The 26929-nt window shown below is 41.7% G+C and overlaps 1 protein-coding gene across 5 annotated transcripts in view; it reads left to right on the forward strand.

The window, feature by feature from the left end:
- Nucleotides 1-26834, forward strand: part of ZFYVE26 (zinc finger FYVE-type containing 26) — a 51461-nt gene extending 24627 nt beyond the window's left edge. For all 5 annotated transcript variants that reach the window (XM_068162054.1, XM_068162056.1, XM_068162055.1 and 2 more), the window contains 22 exons: nucleotides 362-1101; nucleotides 1570-1766; nucleotides 2280-2384; nucleotides 3078-3200; nucleotides 3920-4096; nucleotides 4960-5206; nucleotides 6609-6707; nucleotides 8658-8815; nucleotides 9752-9921; nucleotides 11260-11288; nucleotides 13213-13334; nucleotides 13424-13644; nucleotides 14519-14666; nucleotides 16516-16725; nucleotides 17978-18193; nucleotides 19136-19333; nucleotides 19657-19859; nucleotides 20565-20706; nucleotides 21225-21284; nucleotides 22273-22455; nucleotides 23254-23298; nucleotides 24438-26834. In XM_068162054.1, the coding sequence (XP_068018155.1) occupies nucleotides 362-1101; nucleotides 1570-1766; nucleotides 2280-2384; nucleotides 3078-3200; nucleotides 3920-4096; nucleotides 4960-5206; nucleotides 6609-6707; nucleotides 8658-8815; nucleotides 9752-9921; nucleotides 11260-11288; nucleotides 13213-13334; nucleotides 13424-13644; nucleotides 14519-14666; nucleotides 16516-16725; nucleotides 17978-18193; nucleotides 19136-19333; nucleotides 19657-19859; nucleotides 20565-20706; nucleotides 21225-21284; nucleotides 22273-22455; nucleotides 23254-23298; nucleotides 24438-24647 (4003 nt within the window). In that variant the 3' untranslated portion in view covers nucleotides 24648-26834. The remainder of the gene's footprint in view (nucleotides 1-361; nucleotides 1102-1569; nucleotides 1767-2279; nucleotides 2385-3077; nucleotides 3201-3919; nucleotides 4097-4959; nucleotides 5207-6608; nucleotides 6708-8657; nucleotides 8816-9751; nucleotides 9922-11259; nucleotides 11289-13212; nucleotides 13335-13423; nucleotides 13645-14518; nucleotides 14667-16515; nucleotides 16726-17977; nucleotides 18194-19135; nucleotides 19334-19656; nucleotides 19860-20564; nucleotides 20707-21224; nucleotides 21285-22272; nucleotides 22456-23253; nucleotides 23299-24437) is intronic.
- Nucleotides 26835-26929: the final 95 nt, after the last annotated feature.

The following is a 26929-nucleotide window of genomic DNA, read 5'->3' on the forward strand; positions in this document are numbered from 1 at the left end:
ATAATCTAAGGTCTTTCCATCACAAATTACTAGATTAGACTGGCATGGAAAGTATCAGATTTGACAAATTAGCTCTTAAAAAGATAAGCACTAAGAGTGAAATGTTTTAGTACATCACATTTGAGGATTAAGTTCCTTTTCTTTAATGGAATGGCACCAATAGCTCTGAATTATTACTGATGTGCTGTGTCCGTCTTCTTCATACTGAGTAAACATAGGACACATACACTTCCCCTCATAGGTACCTGTGAAGAATATTAGGAGAATATACACAAAATATATGGAAGATTTATGATAATATGTAATTGTAAAGTACCTTTTATATGTGCTGGGTAAGCTGTTTGTGTGTTCAACTCTGTAGGATTTCTTCTCTCTTGGCTAAAGAAGAGTTGAACTTGAATGTGCAGCAAGTTATTGTGAACTGTTGCTGTGAACCACTGTCCCTGTGCAGTGCAAGGCAAACCAGGCAGGCAAAGTCTCTGCTGACAAACATCAGCAACTTAGCACACCAGTCTGCCTACCACTGCCTGCCAGATGTTGAAATACCTCTTCACAACTCTTCAGTGACCCCTGAGGATATCTCTGCTCAGGCCCCATCCCCTGTGAATGATTTGAGCCAGCACACGCTCACTGCCTCCTCCCTGGACTTCCTGAAGTCTCAGTCGAAGCTAATGGCTACAGTGGCATGTCTAAGTGCATCTAATATACAGAAGGTTCCCAAATCAAGTTTATCTTGGATGGAATTTCGGGGCAAACGGGAAGTGCCCTTAAGTTTGGAACAGATTTCCAAGGAGTGTGAGGCATTGTTGAAGGAGTTCCCAATATTGGAACGATTTCTTCTTTCTATGTTTGAGCCACTTCAGAATCAGCAAGAGGAAGGCAGCAGTTTGGCTACTGTCTTCTCTGGCAAGACATACATAGCTCTGGTTCTCCTAGGACTGCATTCCACCACAGCTGTTAAGATACTAATGGGAGTCTTTGAACAAGCTCTTGCTGCGAAAGATTGGGACAGAGCTCTGAACATCTTAGATCTGTACAGTCAGGACATGGAGGAGCTGATCAGTGTGAAAGATGCTGTGCTGAGCTGTGCAGCTGCTGAAGGTAAGAAGGATTAAGTCTGGCATTATTTTTTTTCCTTAATCTTTTTCTTTTCACCTTTTTTAAGTGAAGAATATAGCCTTGACCAGGTCATGGTCCTTGGGCAAATCCAAAGACGGAAACAGATCCCTTCCTTTCTTTCATCCTGAATTTGCTTTCTCTGAGGGTTTAGTTTCTATTTTACAAATATTCAAATCCTGACCAGTTTGTTACAAGAGATCTGGAATGCATCATAGTACTGCTAATGGAACATCTCTTAACGGCAGTGTCATTTTCATATGTGGGTGATGCCTCCTGTAAAAGAAGGTGCCTTTTGGAGTCTAAAGTATCCCATGCTAACTTCGCTTACTTCCTGAGCATCTGATGCATAGATTTTTCAGCAGTGGACTGGCTCTTTTGGTAATGCCATCCAGTGAAGATGAGGATTTTATAGAAACTGAATTTCAGTCTAATGGTTTGTTTCATCCACAGATAAGAGTGGTTGGCAGTACTTGTTCCAAATGAAAAACGCAACGCTGAGAAGTCAGCTGACTTTGCGCTGTCTGGACAGATGGCCCCTTGATGCCTGTTTGGAAATCCTGGCTTATTGCATTTCTGATTTGGGTATAACTGATGAATTAAAAGCCAGTCTGCAGAGCATGAAGAAAGAGCTTCAGGTTTATCAAAAGGTACAAAGTTATTCTTCACATAAACAGTGAGATGAAATAGGCAGCAGGGAGTAAATATGCTTGCCCTTTGAAAAACTTCAGCCCTTGATTCTTTTTTTTTGATCATAGTAGGTTTTCAAGTCTTTGGTCCCAAACAGTTCATGTGTTTTCAGTGCTGTAATACCCAATTAAAACTCTCCTTCTGTCTTTCATAACTTTTACACTCTCTCCTATTAGCGTTCAGGTCTGCAGACATGATGAGACATAAACATTTGTGTGAAACTGCTTTTTTGTCAAGTATTTGGTTTTCCATCCTATGCAAATGCTGGAGCCTGCTACTAGGAAGAAAATTAATTCTATCCTAGTTGAAACCAGGACAATGACATCATCACAGACTAGAGATAAATGTGGGCCTCCTTTTTGACATTCGTGTGAAGCAGTTCTTGATGTGGTCAGCTCTAAGCTGTTTTCTTAGTCTCAACGACTGTTGTACCTAAAAGCTTTTACAATTTGTGCTACCATAATATTTTCCAGATTTTGACTCTGCAATGTGAACCATTGTGGCATGACTGGCAGGATCTGAAAAAAGCCTGCACTGATGACCCCCAGGCCATCATGAATATCATTCTGAAAGCAAAGGTTAGGCATCATCATACGAGTTTTGTTGTATTGGAATGCATTAAACTTTTAATAGATAAATTTGTTGAGGTATCTTGAAAAAAGAATTGGTAGAGATTACCTTGGGAGGAAGGATTCTGTTACTCTCTTCTGTGCTACAGAAACAAATGTAGATCTGTATTTAATGTCAAGATTTACATGTAGTTGATAATTCTTAAATTTTAACTCTCACACCCTGTTCTTTTCTCTTAGAATTTTGAGGACTTTAATGGCATAGCTTTTGGCATAGTGCAGGCTTGGTTATTATATGTGCTAATATTGTAGGTCTGGATGGCCTTAAAAGTCTCTCTCTAAAAAGCCAACTTGCTTACTGTGATTTAAGAAGGTATCCTTAATGTGAGGTGTGACTAACAAAATTGGCTATCATCGTCTTCCCCTGGTCAATGTAATTGTTTACTTTTTGCATGTGACAAAGGAATCTAAGCTACAGAATTTCATAGAATCATAGTTTCAGTCAGGGTTGGAAGAGACCACAGGAATCATTGAGTTCCAACCCCCCTGCAGGGGGGTCACACTAGATCAGGCTGGCCAGAGCCTCATCCAAGTGTGTGAAGTTGATCAGAACTTTGGGAGAAACAGCTTTATCAGAGAGAATAGAGTTTCTCCTTTTTTAAATATTATTTTCTTCTAATGCTTTTTTATTTAATTCCTTAGGATTATGAGTTGTGTGAGGAATGGGGGCACTTATATCCTGTCCCAAGAGAAGACTTGATCAACCTTCACCGTGGGCACCTTCTCCACTTACTGGAGATGGGAGATGTGGAAAAAGCATTGCAGGTAATAGCAAGACTCTTCCAGTCTTATATCCATAGGTCAAGTAAGTTGAGAACTGTTTTCTTTGACTACTTCATGTGTGTTTTCATAGCCTTTTTGGTTCTTCCCTGAAGAGATGCTCTATGCTTAGATGTACTATCAGGATCCTGGTTCTCCCCTGTTCTGCTTAAGTGTAAATCCAGCTTGGAAATCTAGTTGTTTGACCTAATAAATATCATTTACATGGCAGAAGAAGGCCCCTTTTGTGTGAAAAATCATAATGAAGCATTTCTGTGCTGCTTAAGCATAGAAACCGAGAAATGAAACTGGTAACAGGAACAGGTCAGTTGTGCTTCAGTAGCCAAAAGAGTGAAGTGTGAATTCTTCTTGTTTTAATAACAGTGTAAAACGAAGTACAGGCTCTTTCAGACCCTGTAGCTTTAGAAATATTCCAGAAGCAAAGTGGAGACTTCTGACCACTATGCCTTCTGTCCTGTTCCTCACTTAGGTTTTGCTTACTTCAATTAAAAAAAAAAAAAAAAGGAATTAGTAAATGGAGTAAATAGGCAATGAGTAGTCCATAAATGGATTGTCTAAATAATCTGTATCTACTGAAGACACTTGTGCAAGTTAGTTTGCTCGTTGGAACATTGCAGGGCAATAATCTGTCATGGACTGCCTGCTATAAAGACTGCTTTCCTGGAATGTAGTGGGGATTCACTGTCTTTTGTTTGGTTTTGTAGCTTTTACAAAGAATTGATGACCCTGGTATTTGCCTTGCCATCAGTGAACAGTCCCTTGACCAGTATCCAAACTTGGCAGCCTCTCACTTCTTGGCTGATTACCTCACCGCTCACTTCTATGCAAATCTGACAACAGCACGCCGTAACGAAATCCAGGCGCTCTATATAGGATCAAAGGTATCTAAAACCTCATGGTTTTTAATGTTTTTATCAAGAGTTCCTATCTTTGTCCCAAGTGAAAAAGGAAGCACCCTCAGCTTACTTGCTGGTGTCACTAAACCAGGTGTCCTACATATGCCCACCTGTATGGTGGTCTTCGACGCTTACATGGGATGTTTCTCTCAAGTACCTTCCAAAGGCAGACAGTATCACTCCTCTTTTTGGATGGCCATTGCCTTTACTGAAGTAATCATACAGCTTCTGTGTCCAGCCTAGGGATAGATGCATTAACACTGCAATAGACGAGTTTCATTGAAAGCATTATATGTAAACAAAATGCAGTATTTTTCATAGTGTCTGTTTTGTTACAGGACTGCAAAACAGCATTTTGCTCCCGTGTGTGTCCCAACAGTACATTGCTGGGTTTCCTGTTTCCCTCTTTTGAAGACATGGTTTTATTTGGAAAGTGTCCATATTAACTGTTCTTTAGGATTACTTTTACTTCTCCTGACATTTCCTCAAATGATGTGAGGATAACACCTCTTTTTGTAAGCTTATTTAATAGGAGAATGTACTCTACCCTACTAGAAAATATTTGTTACAAGGTCACAAAATGCTTTCAACTGCCTCTGAAATGAGGCAGTGTTCTACGGAATGGGAAGGTGGAAGTTAGGCAGTTTTTGCAAATCCACTTAGTAATTCTGTAACAGAAGTAGGAATAGGTCTGAGAATTCCTGTTTACATTTTTTTGGCCTCTATATTTCTTTCCCTGCATAAGCTACTGTGCTAACTTCTTTTCTTCTTTAATCTCACCCATAAAAAGAGGGAAAAAAAATTGAAGGTGTATCATCTTAACATATGCTTTTTCCCTTCTGTCTCAGGTGCTGCTGACTCTGCCTGAGCTCTCCCGTGTTAACTACATCCACCTCTCCTCCAGGCCATTGCTCATGCTGGAACAGCTTCTCATGAATATGAAGGTGGACTGGGTAGCTGTTGCTGTGCAGACACTGCACCAGCTTTTAACTGGACAGGAAATTGGTTTTACGGTAGAGGACATTGACAATTTGCTCTCCGAATATGCAGAAAAAGCTCTCAAATTCCCTTTTGCATTAAAGGAAAAGAAATCAGGTGAGTGTCCATGAGAATGCAGTTTTCCACTTGGGAAAGAGCTGATTTACCCCTAGAATCTTTTCACCAGTTGTGCCATAACATTTTCAGATGTGTGCCTCCAGTCTTGCTCTAGCCAAGGACATGGTCTTAAAAGTCTTTGCCTTTTTTGTGTGTCCTCAAGACCCAAGAGTTTCACAAGTGTCTTGAATTCTCCATCACTCCTTTTTGGGGGTCTCTTTTATTTTATGATATAGTTCAATTTTATTTCCTTCCTGTTTAACATAAAGTCACTGATGACTTCAGCAGCTCTAAAACCTCAGCCAACTCCACTTTCCCCCAAACAGAATGGGCATTTTATCTTACATAGTCTTTCCTCCTGCTAGTGTCCTGTTCCTTTTTTCACATAGAAATCTTTTAAACTTGTAATTCTTTTGAATGGTGTTGGCACAATTCTTCTTTCTGGTTTGCCAGTCCCTTCACATCCATATTGTCTTTTGATTTTTTTTTTTTTTTTTCTGCATCTGGCTCTCCTTCCAGAGCTTTAGAGCTGGCGTAGCAGAGGCTGCTGCAGATAAGTACAGCACTTTTGTTTCATTGTTAAGAGCACATGGCAAGTGTACCTATCTGTTTATGTCTATGTATATGGCACTAACTTGCTTTGTACCACTTTCCAAATGTTGACTTCATTTCATGATTTAAAGATGCAGCTCTTGTTAACATAAAAGCATCAGATTTTAACTCTTTTCCTGACAAATTACCAATAACCTTGCAAGTACATTCTTTCCGTTGCCATTTGATACATTTAGTATTTACCATGAGTGTCTTGTGACACATGACACTTATTCTCTGTTGTGTTATTCCTGTGCCCCTTGCTTTGGCAAGGATCCTGACCCTTTAGGTCATTGAATTTTATATACTTAGAGAAGGGTGAGATCTGATTCAATGAATGTGTATAAATATGTGAGAGCTGGGTGTCAAGAAGGCAGGGACAGCTTCTTCTCACTTCTGCACTGTAATAGCGGCAATGGATGTAAACCACAGCACAGGAAGTTCCACCTCAACATGAGGAAGAACTAAGGGTCATGGAGCACTGGAACAGGCTACCCAGAGAGGTTGTGGAGTCTCCTTCTCTGGAGAGTTTCCAGACCCATCTGAATACATTCCTGTGCAACCTGCAATACATTATATGGCCCTGCTCTGTCAGGGGGATTGGACTCAATGATCTCCAGAAGTCACTTCCAGCCCCTGACATCCTGTGAAAACAGAGTAATTTGTCATTATGTAATTATCCCATTCTGTGCTGACATTCTTACATCAATCCTGTGAAGGAATTCCTCTGATTTTCCTCAAACCAGGTAGCTTTGTGGCCAGTGTTGATTGTTCTCTGATTTTTTTTATTTTTTCCTTCCCTTTGTCCTAGATTCCCTAATACGTATCCAAGAAAGTATCAATCAGGTATTGGAGTGTGAAGTGCTGTCTAAGTCAGGATCATCAGAGCTATCTCCTGTCAACTTCACTGGTGAGGTTAAGACCTTGGTGCCATTTTGTTTCAATGTGCTCTTATTTGGTTTATACCTTGTGTGTGTCCCACCACTTAATAGTAACTTGGGTCTCATTTAATGCAGGTTAGTAGGTCAGAGTCATAGAATCACCCAGGTTGGAAGAGACCTCAAAGGTCATCAAGTCCAACCTATCACCACAGACCTCATGACTAAACCATGGCACCAAGTGCCACATCCAGTCCCCTCTTGAACACCTCCAGGGACGGTGACTCCACCACCTCCCCGGGCAGCACATTCCAATGACTAACAACTCTCTCTGTGAAGAACTTTCTCCTCACCTTGAGCCTAAACTTCCCCTGACACAGCTTGAGACTGTGTCCTCTAGTACTGGTGCTGGTTGCTAGAGAGAAGAGACCAACGCCTTTCTGACTACAACCACCTTTCAGGTAGTTGTAGACAGCAATGAGGTCTCCCCTGAGCCTCCTCTTCTCCAGGCTAAACAATCCCAGCTCCCTCAGCCTCTCCTCATAGGGCTTGTGCTCAAGGCCTCTCCCCAGCCTCGTTGCCCTTCTCTGGACACGTTCAAGTGTCTCAATGTCCTTCCTAAACTGAGGGGCCCAGAACTGGACACAGTACTCAAGGTGTGGCCAACCAATCAGTCTTTCTACTGGATGCTAAGATTCCTCTATTTAATTACTTCCTTGTAGTTAGTTCCCTCCAAGGTGTGGCCGTGCTTTGTGCCCAATTGAAAGAGAACTTAAAGGCGAACAAGAAGTGTATGACTTTGTTTTGTGTTTTCTTAGGTACCTATAAAACGTCTGAAAGATCAGCACAAAACCTTTCCATTTCAGACCCTACAGAAAAAAAAAAAAACGACAAAAAGTGTTGAACAGATCACAGAAAACAGGACTACATCTGTAGGGGGGTGGAAATAAATTGCCTCTTTCCCACAGTTGGGCTGCTAGTGGGTTAATGGTGCTGCAGGTTAATCTTTCTGCCAGTGGGGGGTTGTGGAGTTTTCCTCTCTGGAGATATTCAAAACCTGCCTGGGCTCATTCCCATGTGATCTGGTATAGGTAATTCTGCTCTGGAAGGGGGGTTGGACTAGATGATCTTTTGAGGCCCCTTCCAGCCCCTAACATTCTGTGACTCTGTGACTTCCGTAACCTCTGTCCCAGTATACAGGCAGAGCCTGTCTGGAACCCATTGTTGTGGTGCTTATCTCTCTCTTCTTATTCTTTTGCCACTTTATTTTTTTTTGTGGATCTTAACTTTGGTTTTACAGTAGACATCTCATTTATGTTGGGTTTTGGAGTTTGTGTCTTTTTTGAGGGGAGGGTTGTTCGGTTGGTTGGGGTTCTCTTATATGTGTCATTCTTTTGGTCCTTGAATATACCTTTTTTTTTCTAGGATCCCTCTTGTGACCTGAGGGATACAGCACACCTTATATTGCTTAAGAGACTACACACACAGTCCTCAAACACAGATTAATATAAATAAAATCATTTAAGCCAAAAGAATTGAAGAAGATTTGTGGCTTAAAGCCAACCATAAATGCCTTTATAGGTTCCCTTCAGCATCTAATGCAAGAGATGCAGTATTCAGAGGGTATACATTGTAAGAGCTGCACAGCCTGTGCTCTCAGGGAGTGACCAGGAGAGGATATCCTCAGAGCTCCAAGTCTGGTGATTCTCAGCTAGTGATGGGCTGGAACTAGAGCTACACACTGATACCTTGCTACCTGAAGTGTTCTCTGGAGTGTTGCTATCTTAGAACTGTAGCTTAAAGTGTATATATTCTTTACACAATGTTGTTCTGTCATGCCTAATTGAAAGATACTGGTACTCATCTTGTGAGACAGAAAGATCTTACAACCTCTGGAAGTCTGTAGCATTTGCTGGTATTCAAGACTTCATTAAGCAGCTTAAATCCTATTCCATGTTTTTCTTGGCCTGGCTTTTTTTAAGGTGTCACCATATCATCAAGTCCCAGAGACAGAAGTCTTCAGCAGAGTTTGTTTCCTCAAGAATTTGTGCCTCCTGAGAAGCCACCACCAAAGCAGCAGTGGATACCTGATGACACTGAAACGATATGCATGGTTTGCAAAACTGAACGCTTCACTATGGTAAGGGGCAAAAAATGAAGTGCAGGTATCCCTAGAACTGTGACCTTGATATGAATACATGCTCATAGCCCATTTCCTAAGAGACACTAGCTACTTTATGTGTTTGTCTGCATCAGTGTAAGCTTGACAAGATTGCCAACCCTTTGGCATTTAACCATTAGTTTCTGTTTAACGTAGCTGAGGAGACTGGCAGCAGTTGGCTCTTTGCAGAGCCGTGTGTAGTGATAGAGCCTAAAGAGGAAACCTGCTCATCAGAGAGGAGACAAATATGAGGTCTCAAAAATGTGTAGTAATAGCTATATTAATATTCCAAAAGGCTGTCCAGTTGACTGTGCCAACAAGAGATAATATGAATATGAGTATCATACAGTTCAGATTACCAGCATAGAAAATGTAATCTTTGCTCTTGTCTGCACTTTTCTAATACCTATTGTTTCATAGAATACTTGAGTAACTGCTTTGGTTCTCTAAGGGAGGATTCTGAGTTTTGCAGGTGTGCTGACAGTCTGTTATCTTTTGTTGAATTGAGTGCAGTTTTCTCAAAGTATCTATTTCTTTTGAGTTTGGAAATTACTTAAGTAAGTGTCAAAAAGACCGTCTACAGCTTCTGACTTTCCCAAGAGATGACCTAATGAGTGCTGTGATCAAAACAGGGGCAATTTAGGCAGTGAAAAGCCCGAGACACTGGGGCAGCAAACATGGTTTAAGTGCCTGCCTCTGGGCTTTGGTGTTGTGTTTTGTTTTTCCCTTTGCTGTGCCCTCTGCAGAAAGAATTATAACAGTGGTAATCAATTATTGCATGGTTCTGAAAAGCCTTATCAAGCATGGTGTTTCCTCTCTTCAGAGGAAATAAGTTTACTTATGAGAGGAGGCAGATACTAGGAGGGGACTTCAGTAAATTCTTTCTGTAACTCATCCATCGCCTCTTTTGCTTAGTTTAACCGGCGCCATCACTGCAGGCGCTGTGGCAGGCTGGTGTGCAGTGCTTGTTCCACCAAGAAAATGGCAGTAGAAGCTTGCAGAGAAAATCTGTCTCGTGTATGTGATCAATGCTATAGCTACTATAACAGAGAACATCTGCCTGGCTTAGCACAAGACACAAGTGTGTAAGTTCTTCCATTCTAACGCTTCCTCAATTTCATGTAGACAGCAGAGTACATGAATGAAATGAGAGGGAAATAAGCATTTGGGTTGATCTGGATGATATAGTAACATCAGCTTTTTAGCCTCCAGCTGGTGGGATTTTTAGGTTTGATAGGTGTGAGGACGTTCCTTATGCCTCAGTTTACTTTTCATAATAGAACACTGGAAAACCAAGCAACAAAGTCTGTTCTTTAAGCATCAATTATTAAACCTAATCATTGAATGCTTTGATGTAAAACGTTCAGTTCACAAACTACTACAGTGTGACAGTGTCTCTTGCAGTTTATTTGTCTTCTGGATTAACATCACATGTTGAATAGCTCTGCTGAGCATAGCAGTATTTTAATGTTATTCCATAATCCCTTGATTACAACTCCTCAAACTCTTGGGTATTCAAAACCAAATTGAATTAGACAGGCTCTTAAACTGCCCTTAGTAAAATTCTTTGTGTGTACACTAGGCCAGCTGGTGAAAAGTGCAGCTGAGAAGAATGAGTTTTACTCTGTGGCTCTCAGGCCTGCTGAGGCTGCTATAGCTGATACTTCCTGTAACCCTGTCAAGCCTGCTGGTGGCAGTATCGGCTATAGTGGTCTCGGCAGGCTTGACAGAGTCACAGAGGGTAAGGCTTACTCTTTTCAGCTGCACTTCCTCTTTTCCTAGCAAGCCTGCAGATAGCAGTATCTGCCGTGGCAGTATCAGCAGGCTTGCTAGGAAAAGAGGAGTAGTCTGCAGATCTGACAAGGAACCTGTGAAATAGCAAACATTACCTTTAGCTGAACCAGTTTCTATCAGTGGTTGTTTACACTGCCAGATTAGGTCAGCAGAGCCCAGCAGTGAGTCTGAATGCCACCTGTCATGTTTTAATTGCTTAAGTGTCTGGCTTATTTTTTTATTTTTTTTGCTATTTGTCCTATTTGTATACCAAAACCAACTAAATCTTAAGGACTTAGAGCCCTGGATGCCAAAAACTTCATTTTCACTTTGACACATCCTGATACTGGGCAGTTCTTGTGCTCCATCTTTGCTTTTTTAGGATATGTACAACAGTGCCATTCCAACAGAAAGTTACAAGAGCTAATTACTTAATGTAGTTGAAATACAACAATGCAGATGTAGGCTCTTGTATTTCCAGACAGTAGGGGGTGGGAACAGGGGAGGGGGCAGGGAAGGAGAGGTGTTAGAATTTTTTCAGGACAGTCCTCTGACAAGGCTAGCCATAGTGATCTCTCATTTGAAACTGTGTTTTCCCCAGTGTGCTGGAGTAGGCATGATGTTTCTTTCTGTCATTTATTTTATTACAGTGCAAAAGGAGATCAGGCCCAAGTGGAAGGTAATGTTAAACTTCACTTTTTAAAAAATGCTTGATTAGCAGCAGAGTTAGGAAGCTGATAACACTTAGCTGCAGCTGAAGGGTGATCAAAACATTAGCTACAAAATATCCCTGATAGCTTTTGCATGGTGGGCTGAGACTGAGTATTCCAAACTTCTGTGAATGGAAACTGATTTAGGAGAGATGTCTGAGCCAATATCGAGTGTGCTGGATGGGGATCAAAGGAAAGAACTGAAACACAGCAGTTGGAGAATGCACTTTGCATACTAAAAACAGTCAGTGAGAGGCTGTGGTATGAGCAGGAATTAATTGGCCCACTACAGAGCTGTTCTGACTGATCCTCTTTATACAAAGCACGTCAGTACAGCCCTGAATGCCACTGAAATGTGCTGTGGTGTTTAATTCCCCGTGTCTGGGGGTAGCACAGAGTTGCAGCCCCTCTCATGGCCCTTTTTGTGTCCATCTCCCTTGCTGGCTGTGTGAACATGGACTGAATTTTCACATCTAATATCATAATGCTTCAGGAATAACAAAATTTAGTTGACTTTCTTTTTCTCTACCATTTTTCCTCAGAAGGTTTTTACTCCTTGTTGTGTAGTGTGGTGTTTATGGTGATTCTGCAAGATTTCCCCACACTGACATGAAATTCTGACAGACCAAACCATAGTTATTTGAAGGGCTTACAGCAGCCATGTGAAACACAATTTGCATTTGTGCTACAAAAAAACCCCAAAACCCAAACCCCAGGAGATTATTTTCTTTATCCTTTTAAAGTATTATGGGCTATTAGAGCAATTTATTGCTTTGCTGTTAAGGAAGGCTTGCTTTACTGCTACCTGTGTTACAAAGCAAACAACTGAAATACAGTTTCTGGGCTCTTTTCTCTTTGCATGCAGCTCTAAATACCATTGGGCCCATCATATTATTTGTTCAGTATGAGTGAATAAGAACAGTATGGAAAGGAGAGTGGTTTATTCTGCTTTTCTAACCTATCTGATGAGACCATGAAGAAGGCTTATCAAATGTTTTCAAGCCTGGCTTACTGCAATTATTCCAGTTTCAAGTTTGATTCAGAAATGGCAACTTTTTTGTTTTTTCCTCTCCTTTTTTTAATTTAAGTTTTTCCAAGAAGAAGAGGAAGTTGATCAGAGGGAAGAGTAGCAAATTAGCTTAGCTCTCCATTTCTTAGCATTGTGACATTTTTCTGTTGGGAATCACAATCACAACCATGAGCATCAGAGGGCTTGTTCATTCTCAGCTGCCCTCAGATGACTGGCAACGCATGATTTGTAGCTCTTCTGGGTTACTGATTTCAAAACAGAAATTTCCTTAATCTGAAGGGAAGAAAAAGACTTCACAGAAGTGAAATTTGAGTCATGTGATCAAAACTCCAATTTTCTGCAGGGCTAGTTTACACGAAAACAATGTAAGGAGTTAGCTCATCTTCTCACAACCAGTTGTCTTAAAGCAGATGGACTGTGTGTTCAAATAACCTGAATTCTAGAAAGATACAGGCAATTAAATCAATTCACCCACTCTTTTACAACTGATTCTTCAGTTTCCACTCATATTTTCGCTTGCCTCCTGCTCAGAAATATTTAATAACTTGCTTGAGGTAAGTCTGAAGAGGGGAGATTACTGTGCCAGTATGACAAGAGCGAGATAGTCATTTGAACATGTTACTGGAGACAGTTCTTGGTGTCAGGGTGTTGCTAGCAGTGAAAGTAAGTTTATGTATAATTTGATGGCCTGCTGAGGAATGGAAATGTTTCTGTAATGTGTGCCTGACGTGCTGCTGCCAGGAGGTGGCGCAATGAGAGGATTACAGATGACTGTTTTACAAGAGTATGGGAATACTCTGCATTATGTATCCATAGCCAGGTTTATTGGTGATTCTACCTGGTGTTTCCTTTTTTGACTGCAGAGACTTCTAATAATGAATATTCCACAGTGGTGCGAATACCCAAGGCAGCTGAGCTTGAATGGATTTTTACCCTGAATGAAGAAGAGAATGAAATTGTACGCAGTGAATTTTATTATGAACAGGTGAGATCTGGAGAAAGAGTCCCATATAAGCAGTCCCCTGGAGAGCTACCTCAATACCCATGCTTGTCTGTCTTTTCTCAAACTGTCAGGCTCCCAGCTCTTCCTTGTGTATTGCCATCCTTAGCCTGCACAGTGACAGTATAGTGTGTGGACACCAACTGATAGAGCACTGCTGCAAGCTGTCCCAAGGGCTCACTAATCCTGAGGTGGATGCTGGTCTCCTTATGGACATCATGAAACAATTGCTCTTCAGTGCCAAAATGATGTTTGTAAAAGCTGGAAGGAGCCAGGATCTAGCTCTCTGTGACAGGTGATTTATCAGATGTTCGCTGGGATGTGGTGAGGTATTGTCATTGTCAAGATTGTTACCTTTTTTTCCCACTGGGGATTGGAGAGTAAGAGGGCTGCTTTGTGACTGTACTGCAGACTTCTTAAACAAGAAGTTCATAATGTAAGAATGATGTGAGAGTTCAAGCAGTAAAAATTCAAGTATTATAACTACATAATTACTGAGAAAAGTCTCAGAGTAGGGAGAAATCTTTCACAAAGACTGAAGTAAATATTCTACTGCTCAGATTGTGTATCGGCTTTCAATCTGTATTTCAATACAGGATTTTAACCTGCACAGTCTCAAGCCGTGCTGGGGGAGGTTTAGGCTGGATGTTAGGAAGAAGTTCTTCATAGAAAGAGTGATTGGCCATTGGAATGGGCTTCCCAGGGAGGTGGTGGAGTCACCATCACTGGAGGTGTTTAGGAAGAGACTGGATGGGGTGCTTGGTGCCATGGTTTAGTTGATTAGATAGCGTTGGATGATAAGTTGGACTCGATGATCTCGAAGGTCTCTTCCAACCTGGTTCATTCTATTCTACTTCCTGAGAACGAGCATTTTACACTTTCTTTAAGTTTTATCCTACAGAGCTTGGGATAGAAGGTGTAATACAGGAATTTCACAGTTACTGTTTTGATTTGGTAACATAAAGCTGATATCTGCAGTCAGTATCAGCCAATGTTGCCATGAGCCCCAATAAAAAGCAGCTGAATGGGACAGTGTGATGGATAGAGAAACTTGGGATCTTGGTGATTAGGAGCCACTATTGTAGGAGTTTTTCAAAGTTCTCTAGGTGTATAGTAATAGTCAAAGTGTATGTAAGAGCAATTTGATTAACCTCTTTGTTTCTTTCTAGCTACATCAGTAAAGTTGATGTGTTGAGTATTTTGGTTGCTGCTGCCTACCGTCCAATACCATCTTTGGATCAGATTCTTCTCCCTGCAGCAGTGACAAGATTAAGAAATCAGCTTCTGGAAGCAGAGTACTATCAGCTAGCTATAGAGGTAATGACATTCAGTGTTAGTAGTGCTTCTGTAGTGGCTTTTTGGTTTCTCCCTCCTGAGTTCAGATGGATGTGATGTGTGAAATATAGACATTTAAACAGTTACAAACTGGGATTAAGTTTTTAAGCCAGGAAGAAATAATTTTCTGAACACTGGGAAAAAAAATTGGAGAAGGAAAAAATCGTTCTGCAGTGGAGCAGGCTGCTAGAGGGAAGAGTAGGGGTCTTTTTTTGCCAGTCCAATTAAAATTGGAAGGAACTAACTGCAAGGAAGTCATTAAATAGAGGAATCTTGGCATCCAGTAGAACGACTGATTCGTTAGGCCACACCTTGAGTACTGTGTCCAGTTCTGGGCCCCTCAGTTTAGGAAGGACATCAAGACACTTCAATGTGTCCAGAGAAGGGCAACAAGGCTGGGGAGAGGCCTTGAGCACAAGCCCTATGAGGAGAGGCTGAGGGAGCTGGGATTGTTTAGCCTGGAGAAGAGGAGGCTCAGGGGAGACCTCATTGCTTTCTACAACTACCTGAAAGGTGGTTGTAGCCAGGAAGGGGTTGGTCTCTTCTCTCTAGCAACCAGCACCAGTACTAGAGGACACAGACTCATGCTGTGCTAGGGGAAGTTTAGGCTGGAGGTGAGGGGAAAGTTCCTCACTGAGAGAGTCGTTCGCCTTTGGAATGTACTGCCCGGGGAGGTGGTGGAGTCACCATCCCTGGAGGTGTTCAAGAGGGGACTGGATGTGGCACTTGGTGCCATGGTTTAGTCATGAGGTCTGTGGTGACAGGTTGGACTTGATGATCTTTGAGGTCTCTTCCAACCTTGTTGATACTGTGAGCCTTTGTGGCAGGACCTTATCTGAAGCCTGTACATTTGATTTAACTTGTCTATAATCCCATAGAAGAGACTAGTAGGGCCCACATCCCAAGCATTGACTTGAAAATCAGCAATGCTGGCAAATCTATTGGAGCTCATCTGGTGTGATTCATCATCTTCTCTCTTTCCCCTGCTCCCAGGATTTCATGAAGCTCTGGTTTGCGGCATTGCAGTTGGTTAAGAACAGGATAATGATGCTGTCAACAGATAAGGATTTTTGAGGGGTTATAAACAGCAGCAATAGAGGCCTTGTTAGAATAAAATCAGTTTGATTAGTTCACACTTAAAGGCAGCTGGTCTGGTGGCAGTTTGTGAAGCATCTTTTGAAGCCTTGGGTTTTTTTAATTAAACCACAAATCTGATGAGTTCTGCTCTGTAAAAATCCTCTGCTGTAGATAAGCAGATGTGAAAATGTCCTGAGTTTTAGAACCACTGAATTGAATTTTCCCAGATAAATTAGTGTCTTAAACTTCTACAATAACAATATTTCCACATTTGGATGTTTGGGTAGTTGGTATATTGCACCAGTAATACAGAAATAATCAAGAGGTTTTTATGTTTTGTTTTATTTCTAATGGGAAATCTGCTCTAGGAAGTGAAAGGTCATGATCAGGCTGTGTGTTAAGTCAGTTTTTCCTGTTCTCCAGGCTAGGACTGTGTTGGAATATTAACAAATTATTTTGAATCTCAAGCTGCACCAGGGGAAGGTTAGGCTGGAGGTGAGGAGAAAGTTCTTCACAGAGAGAGTTGTTAGCCATTGGAATGTGCTGCCCAGGGAGGTGGTGGAGTCACCATCCCTGGAGGTGTTCAAAAAGGGATTGGATGTGGCTCTTGGTGCCATGGTTTAGTAGTCATGAGGTGTTGGGTGACAGGTTGGACTTGATGACCTTTGAGGTCTTTTCTGACCTTATTGATTCTATTCTATTCTATTCTATTCTATTCTATTCTATTCTATTCTATTCTATTCTATGAGTTCAGGTTTCTACAAAATCTGGCTTGGATCCATGTGGAGCGTGGCATGCCTGGGGCATGGCTTGCCTTAAAGCTGGAAATTTAAGTTCAGCAAGAGAGAAGTTTAACCGATGTTTAAAGCCACCTATGGATCTGAACCAGCTGAGCCAGGGTTCAAGGCTGGTCCAGGATGTGATACAGTATCTGGAGTCCACAGTGAAGCCCATACTCATTGCGGTAAGAGTCTTCTGCTCTGCAGTGTTTCAATGCGCATCCTATAGCAAAACATGCTCCTGTATCAGGTGTTTGGGTTTTTTCCTTCTCTTCTCATGGTTGCATATTGTAAACTGAATGTTGTTGAGACGTTTGTGAGATGTTTGGTGATGGTGAGTTGTTGGCTGAGAACCAGATCATAGGATTTTGTAGTAATTTGGGGCATACTTAGCGGAAGGGTGTCATGGTTTAACCCCAGCTGGCGACTAAGCATCTCTCAGCTGTCTGCTCCCTTCCAGTTTATGTACTGAGCATAATGTTCTGTGGTGTGGAATATCCCTTTGGCTAGTTGGGGTCAGCTGTCCTGGCTGTGACCCCTCTCAGCTTCTTGCGCATCTGCTTACTGGCAGAGCATGGGGAAACTGAAAAGTCCTTAACTAAGGATAAGCACTACTTAGCAACAACTGAAACATCAGTGGGCTTTCAGCATTATTCTCACACTAAATCCAAAACACCAGCTACCAATACCACCTGCTTAGGAAGAGAATTAGCACTGTCCCGGCCAAAACCAGGGCAAGGGGAAAGAAGTTGTACTGGTTAACATGTTATTACTACACTCTGAGGAAACTAAACTCAACCCCAACAGTATGTTGTGATGCTGTTGTGCTACTGAAACTACCTTTGCAGGAATTCAAAGAATCTGCAAATGCTGTCCCACTCTTCTTTCCTTGTCAAAAAGGACTATTACACAGTTTAGGATTAGCTCTGTGAGTTCTGATGAGGTACCAAACCCCAACATCTAGTATTAAATGACTGCAGAATTATAATGATAAGAGATCTCTCAGTAGTACATATTTTAGTAGAATAAAAAAGCCCATTTGAATTTGGTTATTGAAGTAGCTGTTGACAGGGAACTGTATTTAAATAAGTCTCCTGTCTGTCCCTGGACAGTCATGCTGGCTACAGCAACATTCAGCACCTCTGTTGAGAGCAGAGTTGCAGCCTAGAGTTTATAAAAAGCATTACTGAATTCTCACCCCTCCAAAGCAATATTTTCTTCAAGGCCAGGTTGGATGGGGCTTTGAGCAACTTAATCTATTGGAAGCTGTCCCTGCCTATGGAAAGTGGGGCTGGAACTAGATGAGCCATTCTATCATGCTGACTGTTTTAAAAAATAACATTAGCAGAAATGCTTCAGGACTGAAGGACAAGATCTAAGTGAAAAGGAAGTTTTCCTCTTACTTATCATCTATTGTTGACTCCATTTTAACAACAGGACGATGATTACTTTGCCACACTGAGGGAACTGGAAACAACCCTGCGAACAAGAAGTCTGTCTCTGGAGATGATGTGTGAGGGGAAGATACAACACAACAGCTACTATCAAGAGTGCTTGTTCTATTTACATAGTTATGGCACTAATCTGGCAATAATAAGCTTTTACATGAGGCATGACTGCATGAGAGAGGCACTGCTTCACTTGTTAAATAAGGTGAGGAAATGATTCTGATTTGCCTTCACCTAAACAGTGATTTTTCAAATTTCCAAGAGGACTTCAGGGCCAGTTTAAGATTGCAATGACTATCATGCAGTCTTCTGGGTGTTTTTCTGTACAGGCGTTTCCTGAGGTCCTAAATGTTGTTGTATGAACTATCCAGTGGCTGATGAGAATTCAGTGTCATGAAAAAAATAACTGATCTTTCCATCTTGTGTTTAATCTCTCTTCCCTGTTGTACTGAAACAGTGGCCAGGTTGTCACACGTGCTCCTTTCCATGGTAACATTAATATGTGAGGCTGCATTTGTGAGACAAGAGTCAGGAGGTCAAGTGAAGTAAAAAAAATGCCTCTCAGCTCACTCCCTGTGAGGTTTCATCTGCACTACTGTACCCGGTTTTGGAGTCCCTAGTAGAAAACAGATCTTGTCAAAGTGGAAGGCCAGCAAAGTAGCTAGTGCTCTTAAAGCACATGCTATACGAGGAGAGCAATAGAGCTAGGTGTTTTCAGCTTGAAGAAGAGAAGGCAAAAGGAGAGCTACGTGCTACCAAGTACATGATTACAGGAAAGAGAGCTCCAGGTTTCTCCCACATGTGCACAGTGTAAGGGTAGGAGACAGTAGACATTGTGTGGAGCAAGGGAAATTCCAACTGAATATAAAGAAAAGAGTTTTTCTGCAGTGAGACTATTCAGACATGAGAGGAACTGGGCCCCAGAAAGGCTGCTGAATCATTGTATTTTTGTCATGCTCAGAGCCTGAGTAGTCAGGCCCAGAACAATTCTTTGAGGGGGTGTTTGAACCAGATGACCTCCAGAGATCCTGTCCAACTGGAATGATTAATTTGATGATCTCTGTCACTTAACACTTCTTTGTTATATAATGAAAATCAACACACCACAGTGGCTTTGCTTTATGATGCCTTTCTGATGTTTGTGTAGGAATCCCCATCAGAAGTGTTCATTGAAGGCATCTTCATTCCAAGTTATGAAAGTGGAAAATTGCATATGTTGGAGAACTTACTGGAAACCATTGATCCAGGACTGGAGAGCTGGGGAGTCTACTTGATTGCAGCCTGCAAATACTTACAGAGAAAGAATTACTACCATATTCTGTATGAGCTGCAACAGTTCATGAAGGTAAGATGAGGGTCAGTGCCATCTCCTTCAGTGAGATGTTGAATGCTGTCAGTCTTTTGGTTATTTACTTTGGTTTGAATCTGCATGATGGAAAGGTGTATTTTTTCCTATTTTCCAGTTCTGAAAAACAGATAGGAAGGCCTGATCCTGACATAAGCTGACCTGGTGTGTGTTTGTCATGAATCTGGCACATTGCAGTCTCTTAACTACTGTTTTAAAGGAAACAGAGCATTGCCTGCTTTGCATGAGCACTTCAGTGCAGACAATGATTAGTGAAGGTGGTGTACTTTGGGCTGTCTTAGTGTTCAGTATATTTCTTCTAGGATCATGTTCGTGCTGCCATGACCTGCATTAGATTTTTCACTCATGGAGCAAAGTCCTACACTGAACTGGGAGGCAAACAGACATGGCTTCTAAAGATCAAGGACCATCTCAAAGTCTATCTGCAGGAGGTCTCAAGAAGTTCAGGAAGGAAAAAAATGACATTCACTTTTCGGAAGAAAATGTCTGCTACAGATGTATCAAGGTATCTATAAACCAGAAGCTGAGGTATAGGAAAGGGGTAACTCAGGGTTTCTTCAGTAGTTGTGTTTAAATTTGTTTTAACTAACGCATGCTAGCTCTGCCTGACCCAAATCTGACTTTAGGTGGTTGCAAGTATAGGATTCCCATTACCTTTTCCCCCAGCAACTCAACCCAGCAGATGAGCAATTGTTTCTGCTAAAAATATGTCTATATATCATCTCTCTTCCTTTAATTTAAACAACAAACAAAAATCCTACAGTGCACAAACAGCTATATATCAATCCTCTTCTTTCCTCTTCACAAAGCAAGCAGCTTTGTGGTGCTTAGCTGCCTGCAAGGGTTAACTCACAACATCCAACTATGTACAAATTATAGGTATCCAAAAGTTGAAGTGTAAATGTAGCCAAATCACTCTTGTACTTGGGCTTTGTGTGTGATGAGATGGAAAAGAGGGAGCAGGTATTTGGAATGTGATTCTCTGGCTCAGTTCTTTAAAATAACGTGAAGGAGTGCTCACCTTCAGCTTATGATGCATGTTAAGTGCACAGATCTGAAAAGTGTCTCATTGCTGCAGCCTTGGCTGTGCAGAAGACAAAGTCAAAATGTAGCTGAAGCAGTTTTTATGTTTAAGAAATTAGTAAGTTCACACAAATAATTGACACTTCCTCTGTTTAAAAGTAAAGTTGCAACTTTTCCTCTTATGTAGGCACATCAATACAGTTGATCTGCAAATGGAAGTAACCAAGTTCCTGCATCGCTGCGAGAGCTCTGGAACTTCTCAAATGACAGGTTCCTCCTTGCCCACACTCTTTGGAAACAATAACATGAAAATGGATGTTGCTTGCAAGGTACACACCTCTTATTTTTCACCAGCAATACTACTTTGATACACAGGTTGAAACATTGGATGGTTGGAGCAGCCTCTTGTATGTTTCATGTGCAGGTTATTTGTACATGTGTGCAACCTTCCATATATGAAAAATGTCTCAGAGTAGTGGAGAATGCATGAGAGCTTGGAGCTCCTCTCTTCAAGGCTCCAACTTTTCAGAGCCAGGGGATCCCAAATATAAATACATTTTGACTATACATCCTGTGGTGTTTAGAAGCAAGGCAAATAACTGCTGTTATTTTAACCCTTCTTATGTTCAGCTCCACTCCGTCTATAATTTGCCCTGTGTCCCACAGGGAGTCGGTTTGTGACAACAGACCTGACGTTTGCTCTGCCTGTTGGAGTGGTGCTGTGTTCTGTTGAAGTAATGCATTGTATTTTGATCTCTGGGCAAAATATGGAAATGCATCTTTGTTTAACTGTATGTAATGAAAAACGAATGTGCATCCCCAGACTTGTCTGTGCCTCTCTTGTCAGGTCATGTTGGAAGGCAAAAACATTGAGGAGGGGTTTGGAATTGCCTTTAGAGTCCTTCAGGTATGGAGAAACTTGATGTAGCAAGTCCTATTCTTTCAAAAATAATTCCTGCAAGCAGCTGTTGTTCAAGCAAAATACTTTTTTTTTTTAAATGTCTTTTAATTAAAAATCCCCAACCAGCCTCTTGTTCAGAGTATCAGATGTCCATGTATGTGGAGCAAGCTTGGTACAAAAATGAAGATGCTGCTTCGGTAGGACACTTCCAGGGTCCTATGAGGGAATAAAGTACAGCTTTTCCTTGGCTGTGCCTTTTCCTTCAGTAACCTACCTGTGGCAAAACACAATCAGATGTGAGTTGAGAACTCTGACTTGGTAACTCCCTGCAGTTCATGATAGCCATGCAGACACAGTGAATATGTAAGGCCAGGGCTATCTCTGTACTGTTGTCCCAGCTGAGAGGGGAAAAGTAATTAACTGGAAAATCTCTCTGGAGACCTCTCCTTCCTCATGTAAGGGTAGAAGTTGAGGTAGCATCACTTCTGTTTTCTTCCTCTTTTTTTTTTTTCTTCCCTTTTTTCTCTTTTTCCTTATTTGTGGCAGGATCAGTCCACAGCTTTTGTCATCTCTCCCTTTATGTGGGATGTGTATGATGGTCTATTTCCTGGGATACACAAAAGGGGGCTGCTGGTGGGATGGCTGGAGGAATATAGTGGGAGCTTGCTAAGTGAGGAAGAAGTGGGTAGGGACCTATGAAAAATCTTCTGCTGGAAGAAATCAAACTGGTATTTCACCACTCCTGAAAAGGAGACACTAACAGTGCTCTTATTCTCCAGTAAAATTGAATTTTACCAGTCTGAGTATAGAAAATCTTTAAGCAAGTCCTGAGCAGTAATGACTGGGAAATGAGGCCCCCAAAACAGCTTTGACTTTTTGGAACATGGTGTGATACATTGTCCTCTGAGGAGATTCTCTCAGTTGTATAGACTACTTGTGAGAGAACCTGCTGAGAACATTTAACATGTTACTTTCATGTTCCAACTACCTCTAGGACTTCCAGCTGGAGGCTACAGAGGTGTACAGCAAAGTGGCCAAGCAACTAGTGAAGCAGCAGAAGTACAGTGAGATCCGGCAGCTCCTCAAGTGTGTCAATGAATCTGGAGCTGCAGCAAAAAATGATGGAGATAACATTATCTTAAACTGTCTAAATGAGTTCAACAATATTCCTGCTGAGGTAATTCTATCCTTCAATGTGCCCATTTAAAGTAAAATGGACAATGGAGGCCACATGGAAATCATCCTCTGGTGCCTGTGCTGGTCTGTCAGTGAGTCCTTCTGACTTCATACTCCATACATTGTCTAAAGGTGGGAGTGTGTGGTTTGCCTTACACAAGTTACTCTGAGAGGAACCAATAAGTAGCTGTAGCATGCTCCTGCCCTGCAATTCCCAAATGAGTATCCATGATGGAGAGAGAACCTCTGCTTCACAGAATCCTGCTAAATGCTCCTGCCTGGGGTGAGAGGTGCTCATTTAGTGAGGCTTCCCTGGCTCATGCAGAGGATGTGTGGAGGTAAAAATCTGCTGCCTCTGTGGGAAACAACTTGAAGATTTCTTTTGCCCTAACAATGTCTTTCTCCATCCCAGTGAAGGAAGGAGATGTCCTCAGTGAAGTTCTACTAATCAGGCTAGGGGACGCAGTCTACCCCTTGGGCCAGGATGGGTGACAGGGCCAACTCCTGCTGAGATGCAGAGAACCTACAAGTTCATATCATGCAATAGGAGCCATGTCCATAGGGTGATTCGCAGGCTCATGGTGTTCTCTAGGGATACCCTGCACACGTGGCAGGCAGGGGAAGCTGCAGTAAAGAGAGGAATTGGAGGTTCTGTTGTCTACATCTGCAACACTTTCTGTTGGGACAGTGTAATCTCCTAGCTGTGATCTCTGTGCAGGGGCTTGGTTCCTGATGAGGTAAAGGTTTGCAAACTACAGTCACTCCAAGTGTGAACATTTTTTCCTTTCTTTGGATGCAGGATCTTGATAATCTGATTCAGGACATGGACAGTGATGAAAACAAGGTAAATGAAAGTACAATAGAGGAACTCCTTTTGCAGGAGCTAAACAGCTCAGTCTTGGTCTGCAGGCCAAGATTCTCTTTCACCATCTTCTCTCTCATCCTCACTCAAGCCAAAGCTTTGAAGGGCACTACCTAGACTGTAGAAATCACAGTGAATTCCTCAAGGCTGTGGTGTTTGTAACTGTAGACTTGTGATATGAAGGTACAGATTTGATGTCATTATGACTGTTAGTTCCTTGACAGTCCTCACAATGAGAACTGAGAGTTTGTGACAGTGGGAGGGAAAGTGTTTCAGAGAGGTGCATTGGTGGGTTTGTTGATTTTGTTGTCCAGCTGCTCCCCTAGGTACATGTAAGCTTCTTGTAATGGCAGACAGACAAGGAGGATCAACATATCTCCAAGATGGCCATTCCAGCTGACTGTTTCAGGATTATACTATTTCTGTTGAGACTGAGAGTTAAATAATAAAACTTCTCCAAAAGGTTGGGTTTTTTTGTTTGGTTGGTTGGGGTTTTTTTGAGAGAAGCAAGAACTACACCGCATGGTTTCTTTGTTAGCTTTCATACCAGCCAGCCAAGCCACTGGGAAGTCACAGATAAGTATATGAGAATATTTTCATGATGCATACTTTTATAGGTGAAGAGGCTGTGCCTCAGCATTAGTAGATTGTTGTAGAGCCTGAGTGACATAGCTGGGGATCAAACCTTCGGAGTTGCAACTGTCCTTTGTCCTGCTCTGACTGACAAACTGTTTTATGGAGACCAAAAAATGGCTTCTTGTTCTGCCTTTATGCAAGATCTATCACTGAAAGATGGGAGCTGTTCTAGAACCAGCAGTGGAAAATGGTGGCTGGTTTAGACTTTTTGCTGAGGATATGGTAAATTAGAGAGCAAGATAGGATTCGTGATGTTAATTCCATGGTGATACAGTAAGGAAGTTTTCACAACAGACAAACTTGATACCATAAAGCTGTCACTCCGACTATTACATTGGCATCTACTCCATGCCATACTTCTGCTTCTTGCTACTACCTTGTACCACACGTCTGAACTAGATATTTGCAGTGAATCCTTGCTTAAGCTTGTCCTGTTTGTTTACTGCAGCTTTCTAACCATGTTGTAACTGCCTCTTCTGCTTCAGATCCAGGCATATGTGATGTGCAACAAGCTGCGTTCTGCCTATCTCGTCTCGGTGAGACAGGAGAAGACCAGAGCAGTGCAGCTGGTCCAGCACGTGCGACAGCTGGCTGAGAACAGCGGAGATCACGTTGTGAAGACCATCTGTGCCCAGTGGCTCTCAGTGCACCAGCCCAAAATGAGAAATCGGCTTCCCCAGGGCACAAGAAAGTAACAAGTAATCGAGCTTCGCCATCATACAGAAGGGGAAGGCTCCAGGACAGCTCAAAGGCTGTGTGGTTCAGCAGTCTCTCGGTAAAATGGAAGTCTCTTGACTGGTGTTGGTGGCAAATGGATGCTGCTCACATGCCTCTGGTGTTTGGCAAGGAACTAAACTACAAGTGCCAGTCCTGTATTTTGACAAACAGTCACTACCTCAGGGTGTTTTTTGGCTATCTTTTCTGGGGGGAGGGGCGCAGTTTCAAACTGAACAAGCAAGAATTCAGGCATATGGGAAAGAGCACTTCTGTGTCTGGTTTGGTTTGGGTGTTTTTGCTTTGAAAGAAGATGAACTTTACTCTGGTTTTTGACTCTTTTCTTTTTTTTTGTTTAAATCCAGAAAAGCTATATTGAACTGAGGAGATTTTTCTGTCATCTCTGTGTAGCCTGGAGTATAAAACTTTTTGTATTTATGAGTTTCCTGTAAACTCTTTCAAGATGGGAGAGATCTTTTACAAAGACTGAAATTCAGGAAGGTTTTTTTAAGTGTCTACACAAACCATTGCTACAATTTTGTGGGTTGCTTTTTTTCCCCCCCCCACATTTCCCCACTGTTACAGTGTGCCCAGTTTCTTTAGTTCATTCCAAAAGGCAAGGACAGATCTGTCATGGTAGATTTCTGCTTATCAGACACATTGCCTGATGTGTGCCAATACATATGGCACTTGAGACCTTACTAGATGGATGAAGTGATAAAGGGCATAACTTGTACAGGGTGTACCAAGGGAAAATAATCCTTTAAACTGGTTGAAAAAATCACATGGCTCTCTCTTTGCTGAATGGTTGCAATGCAGCTTTGTCACTGTGCAGTTGACAGTTTTTCATCAGATATTGCAGAAAATATATATAGAGAGAGCAAGGTGAGGTAGACTTCAACAGGCAGTCTGCATCCCTCTCAGGGAGTTATTTGTTTCCTAACAGAATAATCAATCCCTGAATAATTAATCAATAGAACACCTGATGAAATCTTTATTGACTGGACATACTGTATAGACTATATGGACAGGCTCTGATCTGGAAGTGGTAGGTTGACTCAGCTGTACAAAAAAGTCTTTGTGTAATTGCTTTGTTTAAGGGATGGCTGCTTCTCTGCAGCCATGACTGGGACATGAGAAGTGGACATAAGAATGGTAGAATAGTAGGCAGTAGTGTAGGACCTTCAGAAAGAAACAGATCAAGACAAGGCCCTGCAGCAAGAGTTTTGTTTGCCATTTGCATGGATTTCAGCACACAAAGTGAGGAAAAATAGTTCATTTTTTTTGTTGTTTAAAGGTTTATTTGATTGTTTCAAAAGAAACAGCTTTTCTGAAGTGTAATGGAACTGTGAATGGTTTCAGTACATAAAATAACTAAGGCTGAGTTTTGCACTATTGCCAAGCTCACGGTACTGACACAACAGACTTCCATGGTAATGGAAAGGGCTCAGTCCGTCTCCTTTTAGCATGTCGTGAGCAGTGCCCCACTGATACAAATGCCTCTTTTGGAGGAGCTCTGCTTACTGGAGCAGGGCGAGCAATGTCTGAGAGCAAAGCAGTCAGAAATGACCACATTTAGCTTTCAAAACCTTCTGACCACAGATTTGCATTATCTCGTTAGCCAACAGTACAAATGAAAGCTGCTTTTGTTTTCCTGGCCAGACTGACCTAGCTTTCCATCAGCTTTCAACCATTAGGCTAATCCTAAACGTGACACTATCCCTGCCTTTGACCATTTCCAAACCTCTGTTAATGAGGAGATTTTACAGTTTGTTGGGTATCCAGATCTGCACTGATGTAATGTCTACCTTTCTGCTCGAGTTCTGTCAGCTGCATTGAGCACAGAGTGGAGTTTGCTACGTAGACCAGGCAGTTCTGTACCTGCCTTTCTTCCTGACCTTTTTGCACTGTACCTGATGCACTTTATGTGGTATTCATTGTAATTTGATGTTCTTAACCTGGAAATGTAGGGATCTTTCTCTTACCAGCAGAACTGGAATTTTGATCCTGACTAACTGCCTTGTGTCATGAATAGTGCAATTATCCAGGGGCTTTGAATTCTTGAGCATCAAAAAGGGAGTGAGAACTGCCAGTTAAAACCAACTTCTATTATTAATGACCAAGGTTTGTTTACAATGAAAAAAAAGATAATAAAGTATTATGACTGTTAACATATCTGTTAATGTATCTTCTGTTTGCTTTTATCTCAGCAGAGCTGGGGATCTCCTCTAGGTTTGTATTTGCTTTTGGCTGAGCTTAGAGA

Source organism: Melanerpes formicivorus, unplaced genomic scaffold, assembly GCF_026170545.1.
Source record: "Melanerpes formicivorus ecotype bairdi unplaced genomic scaffold, bMelFor1.0.p_v2 SCAF_62, whole genome shotgun sequence".
Lineage (NCBI taxonomy): Eukaryota > Metazoa > Chordata > Aves > Piciformes > Picidae > Melanerpes > Melanerpes formicivorus.